The 25039-nt window shown below is 34.1% G+C and overlaps 1 protein-coding gene across 1 annotated transcript in view; it reads right to left on the reverse strand.

Annotated features, from left to right (window-relative positions):
* Positions 1-20713: 20713 nt before the first annotated feature.
* LOC306639703 (uncharacterized protein) overlaps positions 20714-25039 on the reverse strand; it is a gene marked incomplete at both ends in the record, with an annotated part of 32499 nt that continues 28173 nt past the window's right edge. Inside the window, one exon of the mRNA XM_079103480.1 lies at positions 20714-21658. Coding sequence (XP_078959606.1) covers positions 20714-21658 — 945 coding nt within the window. The remainder of the gene's footprint in view (positions 21659-25039) is intronic.

Below are 25039 nucleotides of genomic sequence, written 5' to 3' on the forward strand. Positions count from 1 at the left end.
AAAATCACACCGACATAACTGGGAAAGAATGAACAGCACAGTGAACCTAAGGAGCATGGACATGCACATGTGTGTGTGTATGTGTGCTTATTTGTCTGCATAATTTCCAAGCAGTAGATCAGAAGACAGCCATGATGGTGAATGGCCAGCTCCCAGCATTCCCTGGAGAGTCACGTAGAACACAAGGCTGTTTACACAGTGACTATACCCATGTCATTTCTTAAGTCATCAGGTAAACTGATTAATATAACATTAGATTCTATTAGCTTATTTCAAAATTATTCACATTGAAACATAAGGTAAGTGGGAGAAAAAAATTCCTCCTGACGTCTAAAAACATGAGCCTTTGGCTGGGGTTTGCCTCAGTGGTAGAGCACTTGCCTAGCAGGTGTGAGGCAGCGGATTGGATCCTCAACACCACATAGAAACAGAAATAACTAAAATAAATTTATTCATTGTATCCATCTTCAAATAAAAATATTTTTAAAATTAGCTATGATGTCAGGGACATGGCATTGGAATAGAATCAGAATTTTATATTGGTCATCAACTATGAAGAATGATTTGCTATAATTTACTTACCTATACAATGTTAAATTTAATATTTAATTTCAACATTACAGTTAATATTTAGTGACATTATGTTAAATTTAATTATAGAATGTGCTTAATTAGTTCATTCACAGGGCAATTTATTAGGATTAAATTCAATGAAACACATTTTGATATATGAATTTTTCCAATGAATACATTTTATATTTCTCAATTACTCTTTAGAGAATAATAAATTGTGTGAACTGAGTGATTTGGCAAAAACAATATATGTGAAAATTATTACAGTTCCCTTTTCTACATTATAGGGGCTTACTTTTGCTTTGAATATATAAGATGTTTCAGATAAATTCTTCTTGGGACAGGCATTTCTATTAGATATTCAAAGAAAGTTATTCTGCACAGTAAGTCAATAATGACACATATTCAAAGAGAGCTAAAGAGAAGATAACTATGATCGAGTTATAAAATTAGTGTTCATAAATACAATTTAAGTTGAAGGTAAAGCCCACATATTTTGAGCTCCATGAAGAAGCACTATATTTGCAATAAAGGGGAGAAATCATAACAGCCATTTGCTGCATGAACTTTCGTGAACATTACAATGTTTTACCTAATAGCAAATTTTCTAGGTAATGTTTTCCAGAGTTTAAAGGCAGTCCCAGTTCTCCTTCAGGAGTGCATGCTCTTTCCAGTATGTTCAACTGGATCCCATTACACTGTGGCTCCCTTACGCAGCTGCACCCCTGCTTCTCAGGGAATTAAAGCAGAGCCTGGGTCAAGATGGGTTTGGCTATTTTAGATCATTAAAAAAGAGGCATGTTAAGAGAAAGTCATAGTATGAAGAGATCACTAGATCTCATATCTCGGCTCTGCTTCTTAACTATTATATCAAAATACAAGAGCTCCAATGGTTCAATATAGCAAACATTTTTTATAATCCAGTGATCCAATTAATAACTCTCCTTACTTTGAAATATATAAATCAGAAAAATTAAAATGTATACCTGATAAGGGACACACTTATTTACTTATGGAAACACACAAATTAAGTATTTTCCTTTTTTTTTTTTTTCTTACCAAGAAGTTGGTTTAAAGTAATAAAACAGATTTTGTTGAATATATGTGATTTATATTTGTAAGAACTAATGTATTTAGTACTTGAAGTTTAGCAGCTAAAATGTTAAATACAAAATAGTATAGTTGTAATTGAAAGTACAAAATATCTGTCAAATGATCTGAAATTTTCTCTTACCCAAGACACAGCAACACAGACTCAGGTACACTGTGATTATGGCTAATTTAGATTGTTTATATCCACTTACAGAACTATTGAAGAAGCCCACAGGGGGTGTCCCAAGGGGGATATGCCCCGGTAGTCATCTGCCTTAATACAGCAACATGATGATGTACTTCATAACAAAAAAGTAAATGTTTCCAGAATGGGTCTTACCTGCTGCCCATTCTGGAAACATTTACTTTTTTGTTCCCTGTTAATTATTGTTCAAATGTTTCAGATTTGCATTTCCCTGATGATTAGTGACATGGAGTATGGAATATCTTTCAATACACCTGTAGGCCACTGTCTTCACTGAAGAAAAGTATTTTCAAGATGTTTGCCTACTTGTAAGTCAGATTTTTTTTTCTTTCTTAGAAGTTTCTTATATATTTTCAATATTGAGTTTCATATTAGAAATATGGTTTGCAAATATTTTATCCTACTTTTATAGTTTGCTTTTTGCACTATGGTCACTATTTCCTTTGCTTTTCAAAATCTTTTAGTTGGATGCAGACCTAGACCCACTTGTCTAAGTTTTGTGTTGCTGTTTGTTTATTGTGTCATTTCAAGAAATCATGGACAACCCCACAGTCCTGATGATTTTCCCTGATGATTTGTTCTCAGGTGTTTAGAATAAAACTTTAATTCATTTTTCCTTTTCTTTTCTTTTTTCACTTTTTCCCTGTAGTCCTGGAGATTCAATCCCGAGGCACTCTGCCACTGAGCTACAATCAGCTCTATTTATCTGTTTGTATGTTTATTTCTTTATTCTTCCAGTACTGGGGATTGAACTCTGGGGTGCTTTACCACTGAACAACATTAGCAGCCTTTTTTTTTTTTTAATTTTAATTTTGACAAAGTGTCTCCCTAAATTGATGAAGCTAACTTTGAACTTTGATTTCTCCTGCCTCAGCCCCCCGTGGAGCTGGGTTTGCAGAAGTACAGTACCAAGCCCAGCACCTTTGACCCATTTTAAGCTGATATTTCTGTATGTCCTTAAAGAACTGTCTCATTTCATTCTTTCACTCTGTTGTTGAAGAGACTCTCCTTTCCTCATGTTTTATTTTCCAGCCTTGTTGAAAACCAGTTGGCCATATGTGTGGGGTAATGTATTGGGGCTCTCAATTGTGCTTCATTGCCTAAAATGTCTTCCCTACACCCATTCCTTTTGTTTTTATTCTGTTTTCATTATAACTTCATATTATCTGATAAGTAAATCCTCAAATTATCATATCAATGATGATAAGGTGGGCACCATGCACTGTTTCTATGCATGAATGCACTGTGTAGTGTTTAACCATATTGAATGTGTTTTCCTCAAATACCTGTCCTTTCTTTATTATGCTATTCAAACTCTTTTAGTTTTGAAATATACATTAATTAGTGCTATCTATAATCACCTTTCTGTGCAGTAACAGAGCAGTAAGTTTTATTCCTATCTAAATATAATTTAGTGCACATCAGTTACTATTTCTTTTTCTTTCTCCCTCCTTTTGTTGTTCCTGGTCCCTGAAAAACCATCATTCTACTCTCAAAGTTTGTGAGCACAACTATTTTATATACCAACTATGATGAGGAAATGAGACATTTGATATCATGTACCAGATTTATTAAAAAAAATAATGAAATTGTTTTAATAATGAAATTTTAAAATATTGAAAATAACAATATTTTTAAAAAACATAATGAAATGTTGTCAAGAGTGACCGGATGTCATTCCTGTTTACAGCTAAATAGTGCTCTATTGTGTGTACATACCACATTTTCTCTATTCATCCCTCAGTTGATGGATACTTGGTTTGCTTCCATTCGATGGCTGTTTTGAACAGTGCTACAGTGAACATGGTGTGTAGATGTCTCTTCCACACTCTGACTTCTTTTCTTGGGATATGGAACTAGTAGTGGGGTTGCTGGATCAAGGGAAGGGTGTCTGGAGCAGCAAAGAAATCATTGCTTTGAACTCTACAGCCTTGGACAGAAGGTTGCTGCTTCTGGGAATCACGGGGTGCCAACATGCTAAAAGACACACCCATTCGCAGGTGGCTGCTTTAAATGGGGCAGATTCCATGCCTGGTGTGACATTCATGGGTTCTAAAGCTTTGAATTCAGATGCCTGCTGCTCTGGGGTTGAAGAATGCCCTCTCTGACTTTGAGGCACCAGCAGCCTAGAGCTGGAGAAGACATCATGCACGTAGATAAGGTCCAATCAGCCTCTTCCTGCTTGACTTCCCTTTTTTGTTTACCTTGAAGAAGTTTCTTTTCAAAATGAATCTTTTTGATATGATTTCCTATACAATAAAGGACTGGGGCTTTTCTTCTTTGTAGAAGTAAGACCCATCTGGCTGACCAACACACCTGGCCCTGCTTTTTAAAATATCTTCTTGTCTTTTGTCTTTATTCTTTATTATTCTTTCTGACCTTTATTTTCTCAGCTGGCTTACAACCTATGCGCAGTTAACTGCTCACTCGCTGGAACTCCTGAGGAACTTCTGTAAAATTTTTCATAATGATTGCATTAATTTAAATTCCCACCACTGCTATGCAAATTTACTTTTTTTCCACATGCTTTCCTGTACTAGTTTTATTTTTGATAATAATCCTTTCTACTGTGGTGTGGTGATATAATTTGGCTTTATTTTGAATTTCCCTGATTATTATCATATTTAAGCATTTTTTACATACCTCTTCTTCATTTGTATATCTTCTTTTGAGAATGTCTATTGATTGCCCATTTTTAATTGGGCTATTTGTTGTACAGCTTTAGACTTTTGAGACATCCTTATATATTCTGGACATTAGACCCTTATTAGATAGATACAAATATTTTCTCTCATTCTATATATTGTATCTTCACTCTGATGATTATTTCCTTCCTGGAACAGAAATATTTTAGTTTGGCATTGTTTGTCTATTTATGCTTTTGCTTTTGTGTTTGTTTTTTGTTTTTTGTGGTCTTCTCTAAAAATCCTTGTCAATTTCAATATAGAGAAGCATTTCTCCTAGTTTCTTTATGATGTTTCATAATTTCAGGTCTTCCATTTAGGTCTTTAATCCATTTTGAATGGATTTTTGTTGCTAATGAGAGATAGGAGTACAGTTCCTTTTTCTTCATTCCGGTATCCAATTTTTCTTGTTATTTTTTTAGTTATACATAATGGTAGAGTATATTTTGACATATGTATACAAACATGGAGTACATATTATTCTAATTAGAATCTCATTCTTGTGGTTGGATGTGATGTGGGGATTCACTGTGCTGTATTTCTATATGAATATAGGAAAGTCATGTCCCATTCATTCAAATCTCTTTCCTATTCCTGTCCCCCATCCAATATTTTTTATTCATTTTTATTGTAAACAAATGAGATGCATCTTGTTTCCCTGTTTGTACATGAAGTACAGGCATACGGTTTTTGTAATCATACATTTACCTAGGGTAATAGTTTTTGACTCATTCTGTTATTTCCCACACCACCACTCCCACCCCTCTTATCCCTCTATACAGTCCTTCCTTCCTTGATTCTTGCACCCCTCCCAAACCCCATTATGTGTCATCATCCACTTATCAGCGAGGTCATTCATCCTTTAGTTTTTTGAGATTGGCTTATCTCACTTAGCATGATATTCTCCAATTTCATTCATTTGCCTGCAAATGCCATAATTTTATTATTTTTATGGCTGAGTATTATTCCATTGCATATATATAACACAGTTTCTTTATCCATTTATCCATTAAAGGGCATCTAGGTTGGTTCCACAATCTGGCTATGGTGAATTGAGCGGCTATGAACATTGTTGTGGCTGTATCTCTTAGTATGCTGATTTCAAGTCCTTTGGGTATAGGCCAAGGAGTTGGGATAGCTGGTTCAAATGGTGTTTCCATTCTATGTTTTCTAAGGAATCTCCACACTACTTTCCAGAGCAGCTGCACTAATCAATCCCACCAGCAATGTATGAGTGTACCTTTTTCCCCACATCCTCGCCAACACCTATTGTTGCTAGTATTCTTGATAATCGCCATTCTAATTGGGGTGAGATGGAATCTTAGGGTAGTTTTGATTTGCATTTCTCTTATTACTAGAGATGTTGAACATTTTTTCATATATCTGTTGATTGGTTGTAGATCTTCTTCTGTGAAGTGTCTGTTCATTTCCTTAGCCCATTTGTTGATTGGGTTATTTGTATTCTTGGTGTACAGTTTTTTGAGTTCTTTATATATTCTGGAAATTAGTGCTCTATCTGAAGTATGTGTGGCAAAGATTTCTCTCTCTCTGTAGGGTCTCTCTTTGCATTGCTGATAGTTTCCTGTGCTGAGAGAAAGCTTTTTAGTTTGAATCTATCCCAGTTATTGATTCTTGCTTTTATTTCTTGTGCTATGGGAGTCCTGTTAAGGAAGTCTGATCCTAAGCCAACATGTTGAAGATTTGGACCTACTTTTTCTTCTGTAAGTTGCAGGGTCTCTGGTCTGATTTCAAGGTCCTTGTTCCATTTTGAGTTGAGTTTTGTGGAGGGTGAGAGATAGGGGTTTAGTTTCATTCTGTTGCATATGGATTTCCAGTTTTCCCAGCACCATTTGTTGAAGAGGCTATCTTTTCTCCATTGCATATTTTTGGCACCTTTGTCTAGTATGAGAAAAGGGAATTAAAGGGATGCAAATAGAAAAAGAAGAACTCAAACTATGCCTATTTGCTGATGACATGATTATATATTTAGAGGAACCAGGAATTCTACCAGAAAACTTTTGGAACTCATAAGTGACTTCAGTAAAGTAGTAGGATATAAGATCAATGCTCATAAATCCAATGCATTTTTAGATATAAGTCATGAATCTTCAGAAAGAGAAGTTAAGGAAAATACCCCATTCACAATAGGTTAAAAAAAAATACTTGGGAATCAATCTAACAAAAGAGGTGAAAGACCTCTACAATGAAAACTACAGAACTCTAAAGAAAGAAATTAAAGAAAACCTTAGAAGATGAAAAGATCTCCTATGTTCTTGGATAGGCAGAACGAATATTGTCAAAATGGCCATACTACCAAAAGTTCTATACAGATTCAATGCAATTCCAATTAAAATCTCAATGACATACCTTACAGAAATAGAGGAAGCAATCATGAAATTCATATGGAAGAATAAGAAACCCAGAAGCTAAAGCAATCCTTAGCAGGAAGAGTGAAGCAGGGGGTATCATAATATCAGACCTTCAACTATACTACAAAGCAATAGTAACAAAAACAGTATGGTATTCACCAAAAGAGACAGGTGGATCAATGATATAGAATAGAGGACACGAACACAAACCCAAATAAATACAATTTTCTCATACTAGACAAAGGTCCCCTATCTAATTTTTACGCTCCAGTCATTTAAGAAACTTTTCCTCTTCCTTTGTGTGTTCTTAGTGCTTGCTGACATTCAGTTGACTGTAGATGTGTGCATTGTCTTTTAGGGTTTCTGTTCCTCTGTATTGTTTTCTTGATCACGCTTTATTCTAACACATGCTGAGTTCATTAATTTACATTTTAATATGATTCAAAATAAGGTATTGTAAATTCTCCTGTTTGGTTTCTTTTTTCTTGCTTGCTTTTTGGTTCTATGTAATTTTTAGTGTTGTATTTTGTACTTCAATGAAGAAGGTTATTATTATTTCAACAGGGGTTGGATGAAAATATAGGTTGCTTGTGGTAGGATGAACATTTTAACAATTTTCACTCTAAGTGAATAAACAAAGGATATGTTTGCTTTTTACAACCCTTTGAATTTTTCATTAATTGTTTTAGTTTTCACTGAAGATATTTTCAGTTTACTTCTTAGAATTTTTCTAGATTATTTATTTATTTATCTATTTATTTATTTATTTATTTATTTAAGTTATTTATTTTGCAGTGTTGGATATTGAACCCAGGGCCTTACCTACTAAGCTATATCCCCAGCCCGAGATATTTTATTTATTTTTTGAAACTCTTGTAAATTGGATTGCTTATTTTGGTATCTATTAGAAATGGTCTTTATGAAGTTGAGGTAAATTTTTTTAAACTATTTGTTCTTTATTTTATTTATGAAGGGGTATTAAATTTTAATAGATACTTTTTTCATTCTCTACTGATTTAATCATACCTCATAACTATGAGGTGTAGCACATTTATTCAGTGGCATATGATGAACAATCCTTGCATTCATGAGATGAATTCCACTTAATTATAGTGAATAATCTTTTGAATATGCTATTGGATTTGGTTTGCTGGAAGTCTACTGTGGAATTTGCATCATGTTGATCATGGATATTGGCCAGTACCTTTGATTTTTGTTTTCATGTTTTGTGATTTTTTTTTTCAGGGTGTTGCAGGCCTCAAAGAACATGTTTGGCAGTATCTCCCTTCTTTTTTCTGCAATAATTTAAAAAGTAATAGTATTAGATATTCTGTAACGCTTTATAGTTCAGCAAGGAAATAGCTTATCCTCCACCTTTCCCTGATGGGAGGCTTCATGATTGTTTTCAAATTGTTCAGATTTCTAATGTCTTCACAATTCAATCTTGGTGAGATGTATGCATCCATAATTTGTCCATTTCTTCCAGGTTATAGAAAATAGCACTCTACGATGTAGCATTTTTCAAAATAATCTCTCTCAGAAGATCCTTTATATTACTGCAGTGCCATTTGCAATAGTCCCCCTCTCTTTATTTTATTTTTAATTTTTGATCTGGGAATTGAAATCATGGTCTTGAACTTGCAGGACAATTACTCAACCCCTGAGCTCTATCTTATGCTACTTATCTATCTCTTATTTATTTGAGACTTCTCTTTCTCTCTTTTGGTTAATCTAATTAAGGGGCATTTTTGTTTTGTTCCTCTTTTTCAAGGTACTGTTTTATATCAATATTTTGCATTTTTAAATTGTTTCATCTATTTCTGCTCTTACTTATGTATTGCATGTGTTTGTGGAATTGTTTTTTTCTTGGGCTTTTAGATTCTGGAGATACAGTGATAGGCTGCTTTTCTGAGTCCTTTTTGGAGGCTCTTTCACTTTTTGGATGTAGGCTTAGCTAGCTATACACTTTTCTCCTGGTATTTGTTTTGCTGTATTCCATATTTACACCATTATCTCCATTTTCATGAAATTTTAAAATTTCCCTCTTGATTTCTACTTGATTCATTGGTTGTTACAGAGTAGGGTGCTTTAAAATTTTTCATTTATATGCATTCTTTACAAAATAATTTTTTAATTATCTAGTTTTACAGTATTGTTTATGGAAAAGATAGTCAATATGATCCCATTTTTCATAAATGTGTTGACACCTGTTTTGTGGCCAATTGTGTGAGTATCTGAGGAAATACTCCATATATTTATGAGGAGACTATTTATACTTTAGGTTTTGGATGGAACTTTCTGGAGATGTCTGTGAGGTCCACTTTGTGTCTGTATAACTATCATTGTTAAAAAATGGGGTGGTAAAGCTCCCTGTTATTTCATAAATATCTCTCTCAACCTTTTGTTGTAATATTACTTGCTTTACATATTTGGGTTCTCCAATTTGGGGTACAGACATAATCAGAATTTTTTTTGTTCTTGCTGAATTGATCACTTATCATTATATAATGACATTTGTAGTCATTTTTATAGTTTTGCAATTAAAGTCTATTTGACTGATATAAGTATGGCTACTCCTGTAAACCTGAGGATTCCAATCACATGGAATACTTCATTTCTTTCTCTCAATATCATCCAATTCGTGTAAAGTGAGTTTTTCAAGAGCAATGTAATTATTGTCTTTTTTTTTTAGTCCACTCAATACTGTGTCTTTTAATTGGAGAAGGTAATCCATAATAATTTATAATAAGTATCAGGAGGTAAGGTGTTACTCTACCCATATTGTAATGTATTTTCTAGTTTGTCTATAGATTCTTTTTTCTCTCTCTCTCTCTCTCTCTCTCTCTCTCTCTCTCTCTCTCTCTCTCTCTCTCTCTCCCTCTGTGTGTGTCTCATATTCTTCCTTCAGGGTTAAGTAATTTGCTCAATAATGTGTTCCTATTCCTTTCTTTCTATATTTGGTTTGTAACTTTTATATTTTATATCATGCTTACCTTCCCAAAATTTTGAGCTACCTAGAAATAACAGTAATATTACATGAATATAATGTTTAAATGAAATTAAATATTATATAGAAAATAAATTAATAAAAATGTCTCTGCATTTGAGCTATATTCCTCTCCACATTTTGTGCTTTTAATATCACATTTTATATCTTCTTCTTTGCCTATACCTTAAACTAAAGTGTTATCATTACTGCTTTTCACTGTATTTTTTGGTCTTCATATAAGATATAGTGGTTTATGCATCCTGTGTACAACACTAGAGCATTCTGCATTTGAATGTTTTGTTATTACTAGTGAGTTTTTTGTTTTCCCCTCTCTTCATCTTTTTAGTGTGTCTTTCAGTGTAAAAACATAGTTTAGTTACTATTGTAGGACAGGCCTGGAGGGATATATTCTCTCAGTTTTTGCTTTTCTGAAATATCTTTATTTCTCCTTCATTTCTAAAGCATAGGAGTGCTAGGTGCATGTTCATGCTTTGGCAGTTTTTCATTTTCAACACTTTGAAAATCTCCAGCCTCTCTGTCTTGTCCTGTAGGGGTCTGCTGAGAAGTCTGCTATTAGGTGAATTGGAGCACTCCTTGGAGTTACTCAGTTTTCTTTTCTCTTGATGTCTGAGAATCTTCTTATCTTCACATGGGAGAGTTGGATTATAATATTTCTTGGAACAGACTTAGTTAATATTTTGCCGGGGTCCAGCCCTAGCAGGAGTCCATGGGTTCCACACTGGTAAACGGGGCGTGGGGAGACAGCGTAGGCGATGGATGGAGAATGAAAGACACAGACTCTAGTTCTGGTGCAATCAATCCCACTTTATTCTGGGGAAGGCTGGGTTTATATACACTTTTTTTCAGGCTATGATGACAAGCTTATGATTAATAAAATCAAAGAAGTTTCCAAAGCATAGGCAGAAATTGTTTTTACCGAAAGATTATGAGAAAACAGTAACCTTACAGATTATCCTTCCTTAATCACAATTATTTTAAGCATATCTAACTATGTTAATGAGCTAATACAATATTTATTTCCTTAATATCTAAACTCTATATGACCTAAGACTATTCTTACTATGTTTGCGGTAAAGTGATAGACAAATAATCTCACGTGACCATTTCTACTAAGTCCATCTGGTTAATATCTAAATTGCTGAGTTAAGGGCTACAGGAGGGCAGCGGTCACAGTGGTTCTCATGGCCAAGTTTTTTTTACTGAATAGATTACATTGTCTTATGTAGTTCTTTTTCCCAGAACAGGGCATTGTGTACCAATGTTTATTATAGGGGTGACCTATTCTTTGTAGGAAGGAAGGAATGTTGTGAAACCTTATTCTTTTACCTTACTACCACACATAAACACAACCATCATCTGGATTAAACCACCCTGTAGGAGACAGGGGGAGATCTATATCTACCTTCTCTAAGGGCTTGCCTTTAGGTGGGTACCAGGGCTTGCCATTGATAAAATAATCTAGTCCATATCTAGTAGCTACTGTGGGGGGTGCTTTGTGCTTAGAACTTGGGGAAACATTGTTATATATAAATTTCTGTGTCCCAACAGGTTCTGGCTGTGCCAGTAAATGCAGTGTTTGATTTTTAACACAATAAAAACATTCTCCTGTAGTGAGGTTAACATCACAGGGTTTCAACATGTGTTTTGTCTCCGTGATGTTTTTCTGGAAATTTGTAGAATTATTCCCATCACCTCTAGCAAGATCCCCAGACTGAAGTGAGTAATATATTATTAGGAAAACTCCACAGAATAACATCCAAGCTAGGGAGGCATACCTCTGGCTACAATCCTTTTAGGATGAGTCTCTGCAATCATCCTTCCGTGGAACTCTGTCAAGCACTGCAAGGAGAGCCAGGTGCCCCCACAATATTTATTTGTCTAGTGAACTTTAACCTTTTCAACCTGGTATTAGGCATTCTTCTTTAGGTATGGTAAATATTTGTATGATCTCTTTGAATAAGGATTTGGGATTCACAGGTCCTCCTGAACCCAAATAACTAGAATAATTTCCTCACTCTTTTTTTAATTTTATTTTTTTAAATTAGGTCTGAGGACTGAACTCAGGGCCTTTCATATACTGGGCAGGTGCTCTGCCACTGAGCTAAATCTCCAAATCTGAATATTTTGTCTTTTAATTTTATGCCAAATGGACTGAAAATCTCCCTCACTACTCCTCATTCTTTATTTTTCCTCCTCCAACTATGTATTTTCAAACATCCTATCTTCATGCATACTCTCTGACCATGGATACCTTCTATCACACTTTTAATTTTACTTAGTGTTGTTTTCAGATCAAGGGTTTCTGTTAAATTTTTTAATTGCTTCAATTTCTCTGCTAAAAGTCTGCATTAAAATATAGTCATGGAACCACCATTTGACCCAGCTATTTCACTCCTCCATTTATACCCAAAGGACTTAAAATCAACATACTACAGTGACACAACCACATCAATGTTTATAGCTACTCAACTTACAATAGCTAAACTATGGAACCAACCTAGGTGCCCTTCAACAGATGAGAAATATATATATATATATATATATATATATATATATGTATATATATTTATTTATATATATAAAATCAAGTACTACTCATAATTTCAAGAATGAAATTATGGCATTTGCCAGTAAATGGATGGAATTGTAGAATATCATGCTAAGTGAAAAAAGTCAAACCCGCAAAACCAAAAGGCCAAATGTTTTCTCTGATACGTGGATGCTAATTCACAATAGAGTGGTTCTAGGGAGGAATAGAGTTACTTTGTATTAGGTAGAGGGAAGTGAAAGGAGAGGAAGGGGTATGGGGGTAGAAAGGATAATAGAGTGAAACAGACATTATTACCTCATGTACATATATGACTGCATGACCAATGAGACCTACAATATGTACAATCAGAAAATGCAAAATTACACTTCATTGATGTATGAAAAATATATAGTCATTGATTCGTGTTTTCTTGAAGATCATTGGGTTAACTTTAATGTTTGTTTTTGGTCAGTTTCTGAAAACTTTTTTTGACTATTAAGTCATTATTTCCTGAATGCTCTTGTCTTGTTAATATATGATGATATGGGGGGAAAAATAGGTATCCTAGCTTCATAAACTAGGTTTGTTTGGTTTGTTTTTCTAGGATTCTAAGCAGTGTGCCAACTGTGATTGAGGCTATATTTCCTTCCAGTGCCTCACAAGTTGGTGGCAATCCAACCCCAGGTTTCCTCAAGTCAGCTATTGCTGTTTTGACACAAAGCTATATTGCACTCTTAGTCTAGAACTCACCAAAATCATCACAGCACTGAGGGAAAACCAAGTCCTACAATGATCTGCACTGTGTATTGATGAGATGTCCTCATGGCCCAAGTTTACTGAAACCAGACACATTAAAGCTATCGTGAATTAAATAATTTGGAACTGTATTTATTTTCTCATAGTAGACAAAGGTGCCAAAAGTATGCAATGGGAAAAAGATAGCCTCTTCAACAACTGGTGCTGGGAAAACTGGAAATCCATATGCAACAGAAGGAAATTAAACCCCTAGCCCTCACCATGCTCAAAACTCAACTCAAAATGGATCAAGGACCTCGGAATCAGACCAGAGACCCTGCATCTTACAGAAGAAAAAGTAGGTCCAAATCTTCAACATGTCCGCTTAGGATCAGATTTCTTTAATAGGTCTCCCTTAGCATAAGAAATAAAAGCAAGAATCAATAACTGGGATAGATTCAAACTAAAAAGCTTTCTCTCAGCAAAGGAAACTATCAACAATGCAAAGAGAGAGCCTACAGAGTGGGAGAAAATCTTTGCTACTCATACTTCAGATAGAGCTCTAATTTCCAGAATATATAAAGAACTCAAAAAACTCTACACCAAGAATACTAATAACCCAATCAACAATTGGGCTAAGGAAATGAACAGACACTTCACAGAAGAAGATCTACAACCAATCAACAGATATATGAAAAAATGTTCAACATCTCTAGTAATAAGAGAAATGCAAATCAAAACCACCCTGAGATTCCATCTCACCCCAATTAGAATGGCAAATATCAAGAATGCAAGCAACAATAGGTGTTGGTGAGGATGTGGGGAGAAAGGTACACTCATACATTGCTGGTGGGGCTGCAAATTAGTGCAACCACTCTGGAAAGCAGGGTGGAGATTCCTTAGAAAGCTTGGAATGGAACCACCATTTGACCCAGTTATCCCACTCCTTGGCCTATACCCAAAGGACTTAAAATCAGCATGCTAAAGAGATGACGCCACATCAATTTTTCATAACTGCTCAATTCACAATAGCCAGATTGTGGAAACAATCTAGATACCCTTTAATGGATGAATGGATAAAGCAACTGTGGTATATATAATACAATGGAATATTACTCAGCCATAAAGAATAACAAATCATGGCATTTGCAGGCAAATGGATGAAATTCGAGAATATCATGCTAAGTGAGACAAGCCAATCTCAAAAAAACAAAGGATGAAGGATCTGGCTGATAAGTGGATGATGACACTTAATGGGGGTGTGAGGGGGGCAAGAATGGAGGAAGGAGGGACTATATAGAGGGATAAAAGGTTGGAGGTGTGGGGGGAAATAAAAAATAACAGAATGAATCAAACACCATTACCCTAGGTAAATGTATGATTACACAAATGGTATGCCTTTACTTCATGTACAACCAGAGAAACAACATGTATCCCATTTGTTTACAATAAAAAAATAAAAAAATAAATTAAAAAACATAATTTGGAACTGTCTTTCTCTGATAGACAATAGAACTGTTTCGGGCTCCATTCTCAGACAGGCCTGAGTTTGGAAGCTGTTAAGTTCTGATCAGCTTTCAGTTTCACCAGCCTAGTGAGAAGTTCCAAGGTGAATCCTGTGCTGAGTACACTGTCCTACCATGAACAAATGGAGTCTTGCTCCAAGTTATGCTGCCCAAAGGCTAAGATCATTGTGGTGAAGGCAGTCCCTGACCTCCATGACTGACATTATGTTGAGACTCCCCTGAGTTTCACAGTTACAAGGACCTGCACGATCTCAGGAGCGCATCCAGGCTCAGGATCAGCTGGCACTGAAGTTGGCTGTAACACCTGTGCATCCCGGTGAGGCACTGGTCCCTGACCAGTGCTGGGCAGACCTTTGTAGGTTCCTTTGTAGGAACACGAGCCTTGAGATAGCTGTGCTGTCAGAACTTAGTGACACTCTTTCTTCTTCTCCTTCTTCAATTTTCTGGATATTATAGCAAAATCAGGCTCAGTGGTCACTCCCCTGGCTTCCTTAGCTACCATGCAGGTAATTTGCTGAATGAAGAGCTATTGTAATTTATGTAAGTTTGGGACAGGAGCATCTTTCTCATTTGCCATCTTTACCTTCTCAACTTTGAACATATAAGTTACTAATTGATATTCTTAAATTCCTCTGTAAATTATTCACAATAGAGCCACATATTTTCTTGTATTAAGTCATACTGTTTTATAATGAATTTTATATGAAAAAAATGACTTCACTTATTTAAATTAGTTAAATTTGATTTACTTGAAACTTAATCATTTTTCATGCCAAATGAAATTAACCAGTCTCAGAAAGTCCAGGGTCAATAGTTTTCTCTTATTTGCAAAAGCTAGAGAGAAATAATGAATTGGAAAGGGGAGGGGAATTTCATGAAAACAGAAAGGAGAACAGTGAATTAAAGTAAGGGAAATCAGAGAGAGGGAGGGGGTCAGAAAGTGGAGGAACTGCAGAATGAAATTGACCAAATTATGTTATGTGCATGCATGAATGTATCACAATGAATTCCAATTTATGTTTAACTATAGAGCACCAATTTAAAAAACAATAAATAAGTAAACATGAGGAAATTCAGTAGTGTAGAGGAAGGGAATTGAGGAGGAGGAAAAATGAAAAAAAAAACATAGAATGAAATTCACCAAATGATGCTATATTAATGTGTGAATATATTGCAAAGAATCCCACTTTTCTGTATGATTATAATGTACTAATTAAAATAAATAAATAAATGGAAGGAAGCACAGCAGAGTAAAGAAACAGGATTAAGGGGCAGGAAAAAAGAAGGGGAAGAGGAAATACTGGAGCTCGAAATGAGGCAAATTGTTACATGCATTAATAAATATGTGAAAACGAACCCCACACTATTATTATGTATAAATATAACTAATAAAAATGTAAAAAAGTATATTTTTATTATCAAGTCTTTATGCACTCTTTCCTCTTTCTTTCTAATCCCTGTCTTGATACTAACAAGTTACCTCCTTTACCAGAAGTAACCCCTATCTAACAGTTTTTCATTCATGTGGATGTAGCCATTGGTAACGTATATGTATGTTCTCATGAACAATATGCCGTGTAGTTTTGCAGATACATTAAATTAATATTTTAAATGGTGACAGTTTTATTTGGCAATTTTTCTTTTTACTTAGGTATGTTTTGGACGAATCCATGTTAACTCCTCCATAAACAAAAATTGTTCTTTGATTTTGCAGTATATCTAAACTTATTAGATTTTTGTGAGATGTTTCCCAAAGATAGGATGACTTCTTAGACTCAGTGATTGAGTGGGAATGTTGCCTTTACTCCATCTCATTGCTATTATTTGGTAGCCATGTACTTTTAAACTTTTGTCAATAATGAGCTTGTAATAGCACTTTATACAAATTTTCATTCATCTTTTTCATTTTATTGAAGTATTATAATTTTCTGTATATATAATTTTTCTTTGTTCTATGGATTTTAGACCTACCAACTAATTAACTGTGTATGTACACATTTGCATCTATTTTCTGCAGTCTGTGGCTGTTTTATTTTATTTATGATTATTTTCATTGTATGGACATTAGAAACATTAACAACTAAATGTATCAAACTTTGTGATTTTCAGTTTTTTTGAGAGAGTGGGAGTGAGGTACCAGAGATTGAACTCAGGGATACTCAACCACTGGGCCCTCTTTTGTATTTTATTTAGAGATAGGGTCTCACTGAGTTAATTAGTGCCTCTCTTTTGCTAAGGTTGGCTTTCAACTTGGATCCTTCTGCCTCAGCCTTCCAATTCCAGGCATGCACCATTGTGCTCAACAAGGGACATTCCAATGCTGAGTCATATCCACACATTCACCCACACACATCTGCTTAGACACACATATAAACACAAGCACACACACAGACATAGGGACAGTCCTTGTTTGCAAACCTAAGAAATGCACAGACAATGTGTAGCTATCACCCTGATTTAACTTTGATATTTGAATAAGGAAATGTGATTAGCGGTGAAGACAGCCTGTGAATTAAAAACAGAGAAATTATGGTAGGATTTGTGATGGGAAAAAGATACTCTTCTTATATAAATTTGAGGTATTATATAAAATTCTAAAAATCTAAACTTAGAGAAAGATCATTTGATGGAATTCTGTCTTCTGAAGAGATTTTTCTGTGGAATTGAAGAATGAAGTCTGCACTTGAGGAAAAAAATGACTCTACAATTATAATTATAATGAAAATTATTAATAAAAAATGGAGGAGAATTGAAAGTAAATGAGATGTCATTACATGCTTTCTTTTTTAATTGCTAGGATGGTGAATGGCATTGTGTTTTTGAATGTTGAAACAATTAAACTGTATTATAGGAGTTTCACATGATATTTTTTATCATGTTAAGATATGATATAAAACTGTGCATAGTGCTCTGTATTCAGCAGTTAACCTTCGGTTTAGAGTTTTACACCTGTGATACCTTTAATATCAGGGACTTTTTACAAAAATGTTAGAAAGTACAGCTTCTCTTTACATTTCTGGAAGAATTTTTAGATAATGTTTACTCTTTTTTCTCTAAATATGTATGAGAATTCTCCAGTTCAGCAGGTATTTGAGGCAGAAAAGGTGAGTTTTTTTTAACACAGATTTCATGATTGACATCCTCCTTACCATGATTTTCTCCTCATGCCAGTGCAAGTGAAAAATCACACTACTTACATCTCTGGCAACCACAGAAAGATTTCCTTTCCTATTTTTTTCTTTTTCTTCTTTTTCTTTTTTTTATTTTTATTTTTTTTATATTTTATTTTTTTTTTTGTGGTGCTGGGGATTGAACCCAGGGCCTTGTGCTTGTGAGGCAAGCACTCTTCTAGCTGAGCTATAGCCCCAGCCCTACAGCAAACTTTTTATAAACACTCGAGATTTCTTTGATTTTTATTTTCTTTTTCTAAATGTGTTTTGAAGTTACTCCATAAAATATGAAACTACATCCACAGAAATTATTTTTTCAAATAATAAAATCGTAAGGCAGATTTTTTTATATTCCATGAAAAATTTCCTGAAATAACTTTCAAATCCATATAATGATGTAAAAGAGAGCCACTGTGAAAATGAAAACATGTATCAAATATTAAATATTAACCCATTATTTTGTGGTTTTATCATTTGAGGACTATATAAGCTCCATAAAGAATCATTTTAGAAGTGCTATATTGAGTTATGTTTATTGATATTTTTAAATTTATATATTAGAAGCTCTACCTTCACCTATTATAAAAGTCAAATTTTTTCCATGAAGTTAATTTGGTATAACAAAAAATAGCTAATAAAATTAATAAAAAAATAATTTTAAAGCTATTACAATCTTGTGTCCTTTACCAAACCATATTAACATTTTATCTGACCTCTGTCCAACCCCAATTTCTAGCCAATCCCAGAAGTTTATATATGCATATGTGAGTAAATGCATAGCTAACAACTAGGTATATTAAGCTTTCACAGGGAACAAAAAATAAAACATGTACACTCTGTAATAATGTTTATATCCACATGAAAAATATTTGTATGTTTTTACTTTTCCAATTAATTATTTTTATACATATGTTTAGATACATAGATAAATATTTTACTTGAGAGTGTAAAGAGGAAACAGATCAATCTATATATGATACAAATAAAATTGCATGAATGTTAAATGAAAAAAGATAATAAAGAAAACATGAATAAGTTTGGGGAGGGTTTTACATGAAATGTGCCAAAGCAACAAGAAAAGCATTTGTGTTGACACAACCACAGTACACTCTCCCTACAAACACAGATCAGCTCAAGTCATGGCTTGTCTGCATTTGATTCTTTCAAGTCATGTTATCAAATATATGCAAAGAACGAATACTAATGAAAAGACCGGACACTCTCTTTGGGACCAAATAGTAGGGAAAGCAGTCACTGAATGAGGAGCAAGAGACTTGCTTCATCACACAACATGAGACAAGGGCAAGAAAACGTAAAATGTAAGCTGAGTTTTAGACAAAAATTATTCTGTTCTTTTGGAAAGGTGAGGACAAGTAACTAACCATTTATTAGACAAATACAGGGAGAAAAATTTAAAAGAAAAATGAAAGTCCTGGAAGCTTATAGTAAAAACAACATATCCCACTCCTTGGCCTATACCCAAAGGACTTAAAATCGGCATACTACAGAGATACAGCCACATCAATGTTCATAGCTGCTCAATTCACCATAGCCAGATTGTGGAACCAACCTAGATGTCCTTCAATTGATGAATGGATAAAGAACCTGTGACATATATATACAATGGAATATTACTCAGCCATAAAGAATGATAAAATTATGGCATTTGCAGACAAATGGATGAAATTGGAGAATATCATGCTAAGTGAGATAAGCCAATCTTACAAAACCAAAGGTCGAATGATATTGCTAATAAGTGGATGAGGACACATAATGGGGGGAGAGAGGGGTTAGGGTTAGGGTTAGAGTTAGGGTTAGGGAGGGGGACAAGAATGGAGGAAGGAAGGTCTGTATAGAGTGAAAAGATTGGTGGGAGGGGTGAGGGGAAGGGAAAAAATAACAGAATGAATCAAACAACAATACCCTATGTAAATTTATGATTACACAAATGGTATGCCTTTACGCCATGTACAAACAGAGAAACAACATGTATCCCATTTGTTTACAATAAAAAAAAACTGTAAAAAACAAAAAAACAACAACAAAAAAAATTCCAGTGAAACCAAGTGATGCTGTGAAAAAAAAAAAAAAACCAATATCATCTCTTAAATATGTATTCATCAGTGTCTATAAAGGACTAGATTAGATGGAATTGTATCAGCAGCACTGAACCTCTGATTTTCTGAGTAGTAAGTTAGGTTAGGTAAATAGGCTCTTTTGAGCTCGTACATGAAAGAAAGGCCACTGGTGAGGAAAAACTGGAGCCTGGAGCCCCAGGTAGAAGAGGGCCACTGAGTACTGGCATCTGACTCAGTCATTTAAATCACTGTGCTACAGTGAGCTCCTGATGACACATGCAGTTTGATTTTAGCACAACCCATAGATCTGTATGAAACCTAGAGCAGAAAGGTTACGCTTGCACAAAAAGAGAAACACACAAGCACATGCACTGTCATTGGAAGTTTATTACAATAGTTGTGACTATAAAAAAACAACAACTCTTTTTCCGAACATAATATTTTTTCTCATTTCAGTACAGCATCAAACTTTGACAACTCCCTGTGTAAACTATAAACCCTAAATTCATTCTACTTTATCATACAGTTTATTCAGTATTTTTTCAATTCATCTTTCCCCATTCAGAAAAGCAGATCTTGCTGTTTTGCTCACTAATGTACTTTAAGCATTTAGAAATTTTACTGTTAACTACAATAAAGGTAATTTTTTAAACATATGTTGTTTGCCGAACATGCTAAACATGGGAAGACAGACCTGCTTCACGGTCAAACCATATTCATGCAATTCATGTTCTATGCCCTTTAAGAGATGACACTGCATATCCTTTTCCATGTGCTTAGTAGGGCATACTTTACATCTTTATTCCTCAAACTGTAGATCAAGGGATTCAACATGGGGATGACAAGGGTGTAAAATATGGAAGCCACTTTATCAGTGTCCAAGGAGTGACTGGACTTGGGCTGCACATACATAAATATCAAAGTCCCATAGAACACAGTGACCACAGTCAGGTGGGACCCACAGGTGGAGAAAGCCTTGCGCCTGCCCTCAGCTGACTTCATCCTGAGAATGGCTTTGAGAATGAACAGATAGGATACAAGGACGATCAGAAGAGAAGACATCAAATCAAAAGTTGCAAAGGTCATGATTATTAGTTCAACATCATGAGTATCTGAACATAGCAAAGATATCAAAGGCATACAGTCACAGTAAAAATGATTAATGACATTGTAGCCACAGAAGGATAAACTAAAAATCTTTATAGTGACCATCAGTGACATAAATGTACAATAGAGATAGGGGATTGCCATTAGCAACTGACATAACCTGTTCGACATGACGACAGTGTAGAGGAGAGGGTTACATATGGCCACATAGCGATCGTAGGCCATTGCAGACAGAATAAAAAGTTCACTTCCAATGAAGAAGAGAAAGAAAGCCAGCTGGGTAGCACAAAAATAAAAGGAAATTGTATTTTGATCCGCAACAAAATTGACCAACATTTTGGGGCCCACAGATGTAGAATATCCAAAATCAGTGAAAGCAAGGTTTCTAAGAAAAAAGTACATGGGTGTTTGTAGCCTGGAGTCCACCTTGGTGAGGATGATCACGCCCAGGTTGCCTAGCACTGAGACCAGGTAGATGATGAGGAAGAGCCCAAACAGTGGAGCCTGCAGCTCAGGGCGTGACGTGATACCCATCAGAATTAATTCATGCACCACTGTGAGGTTGTGTTTCTCCATCCAAGTTCATTAAACAACCTGTTTCAGATACAGCATCAGTGCAATCAATGGATTGCAAATATTATTACTTGAGAAACTTTCATTATGGAAGGCTGGTATACATAAGATATATTCAGACTTTCCAAAGTAGTAAACTTGAAATCACATGCATAGGTACATGTACAAATACATAGAAATAAATTATCAATAGTTCTAATCTATGGTGATTTTACTCACAATAGAATCCTATTCATTGCTTAGTCATATTTGGGTTTTCCCAACCTGGAAGTCAACTGCCACTGACATTTACCAATTAGATGCCAGTTAAGCTGCTAAACATTCAACTCTGTTCGATGTGCAGCCCGAACGATATTTACATCAGTTACCTTCTTCCAAGGATGAGAAATCCTGATGCATAGAGAGATGTACAGATGTATATAGATAGATATGTAAAGCAAGTAGGAAAATAATTTAAATTTTGTTAATTTTTTTGGTGTTAGATAAAAGTACAATTATAGGTTTTTTTGTTTTTAAGTTTTTATTTTCATGTACTTAAATTACACAGTCACAATTAAAATTGCATGGAATAATATCAGATAATGCACTACAGTTACACAGTAAGGATTCCTAAAGAGAAATTATAAGATTGTATACAACTCCCTATATTAAAAGTTACTGAATAATTTTCTTGAAAGAAATGGGGAAGAGGTCCACCTATTAACACAGCTGGTTGAGACTAGAAAGATGTATGAATAGACAATGTGCAATTGTTTTGGATTAATTATCTTCTAATCAAAACAACTATTATAAAAATAAATTAACATATACTATCATAATAGAAATTAACAACATATTATTCATCCCTGTGATATTTTTATTATAAATGAAATATGCTTACATGTGTGTAACAAATTAGATTCACTTTATTGTACTATAACATAAGGGAATATTAGGAAAATATGAACAAATGTGGAGAAAGATAATGCATTGATGTTGTACATTGAGGACATATAATCTCATTTAGATACTTAAAGAAAAATGCTCAAATATTTTCCAAATAAATTTTAAAATATTCTATATTGTACATTTTTTGTGACATATAACACCATGTAGACAAAATAAACTATAATAAAGATGAGATAAAGATATTTGGATATGTTTTATAGTGCTCTGTACATTTAAATTGAAAGAAGTTCTTCCAATATAATGTATCACACTTTACAGGTGTATGTGTGCATAACAAAATAAAATGTATCTAAACTTCTCTAATAACCCAGAAATTATAAGGGGTGGCAAAATAGCAGGTGTTTGGCAGGTACATCCTTAGCCTGATGTAAAAGCTGTGAAGAAGCATTTTTTCCTTCATAAAGAAAGGAAAGGGACATGACCAACTGCGCAGTGCAAATTTTAGTGACATGCACTTTTTACAAGAAATACAAACTAACAATTTTACAATGGTTTAAATAAAACTGTCTACATGTAATTTCCACTTAGCTCAAATATAATATTTCTTATATAGTTGTAGCTGCTGATATCTTACCCTTAATTAAAATGATAAACTCCCTCATTTTATGTTAGAGAAATACCTTTAATAAAAGAACAGGAAATAGATTGAACCATGTAATTTATTTTTTCTGTTTTGGGTTGGTTAGCAATCATGAAATACTACAATACAACATGAATAAAATCAGTATTAATTAATAATCTTATAAGATAAAGAAAAGTATTATTATTAGCTTAGTTGAATCATTTCACATTATATTGAAAAGTCATAATGCCATTTTATGTCCATACATGTATATAACTGTACTTGTCAATAAAAAGTGAAAAATAAAGAATGTTTTATGTTCAACAGTTTTGAGGTTCCATGAAAAGAATCAAACTGCTTTTCACAGTTTACTCATCTTTACCAAATACTCAATTTTCCTTTTAATCTTATGCTCTGAGAAAAATTTAGTAAGATCTCACTGCAAAATATGGAAAATTTTGCTCTTTTTATAAAACCAGGTCTCCTGATATTGAAAAATGCTTTTTCTATGTCAATGTGAAGCAATTACTCCAATCTCTTAGTAAGACATCTGGAATAAATCATATGTATTTAATTACATAATTTTAAATATTAAATTATCTTAGGGTCATAAGAGAGCATAGAGCCACTAAATGCCTAAATATTTGGGAGGAAATAAAAAAGTGGTTATTAATCTCTGTTGTTTCAATTTTTTGCCATTATATGGTCTTTTAATTTACATATCATCCTCAGGTTTTTTTTGCTTTTACATATTAAATTGAATGTATGCACAATTAAATTATTTTATAAGCCCACACCTAGTGTACACTTATGAGCTTTCAACTTCTCAGGTGTCAATATTCTAAAAAGATGAAGGAAACAGAGAGAGGTTCTATTGCTACTGAGGTATTAAGGAGCTGAAGAAAACTCAGAAACTGAAACAGAAATGGTCACTTGCAAAAGATTACAATGTCACAGCGAAATGTATCTACTTCAGTAGCTCCTGCTAACACATGCAAAACCTTCCATCTTTGTTACCTGCACTGAAGCCTCTCACTTGATTCTCTCATGTGTTCCTAACATTGCATTATTGAGGACAATTTATGGATTTTTTTCACCATTTGAGACTCTCCCTCAGGAGATGCCAAGCAACTAGTAGATTATCCCTAAAGCATTTTAGAACTTAATGAAAGGCCTGGAGTTTGTCCATGAATTGTCAGGGACAATTTGTATTCAATATTTATTTATTTATGATAGGATGTAGCAAACCCTCTTTTGAGTTTTGTGCAGATTTGAAATTAGGATCTAAATTAAATGCCTATACCTTCTTGTTTTTTGTAGCATAATTTGAAATAGATGAGATATGGGGAAACATTTAATACTATTCCTAGATTAATAAATTTGTAAAATGTGTCACAAACACAATGTGGAATATTAATTACCCTTAAGAATGATAACCTGCACTATGCACATGGATGAAACTGGTGAACATTGTGTGCTGTATGAAAAAATCGACTCACAGAAAGACAAGTCCCCATGCTCTCCCTTACATTAAATATGGAAAATAATCAAACTTATGGAATTAGTATTGGAATGGTGATTACCAAGGGCTAAGAGTTTGGAGGAAAGAGGAGATGCTCAAAAATAGAGATGAAATCTTGATTATACTAAATAAATATTTCAAGAGATCTGTTTTAAACACAGTCTTGTTTTCTGCTTTGAAATTAAGAGTCTGAATCTTATGTTAAGCACAACACAGTTATCTTTAAAAGGAACTGTTTCAATACATGCCAGATATGAATATAGAAATCAAACTAATTCAAAGTAGACAAGAAACAAAGCTACCTTTGCCATAAATCCTGTTTTAAGAAATATGCATAGTAGAAAAATACATAGAA

This window comes from Sciurus vulgaris (genome assembly GCF_902686455.1).
Source record: "Sciurus vulgaris genome assembly, chromosome: 11".
NCBI lineage: Eukaryota > Metazoa > Chordata > Mammalia > Rodentia > Sciuridae > Sciurus > Sciurus vulgaris.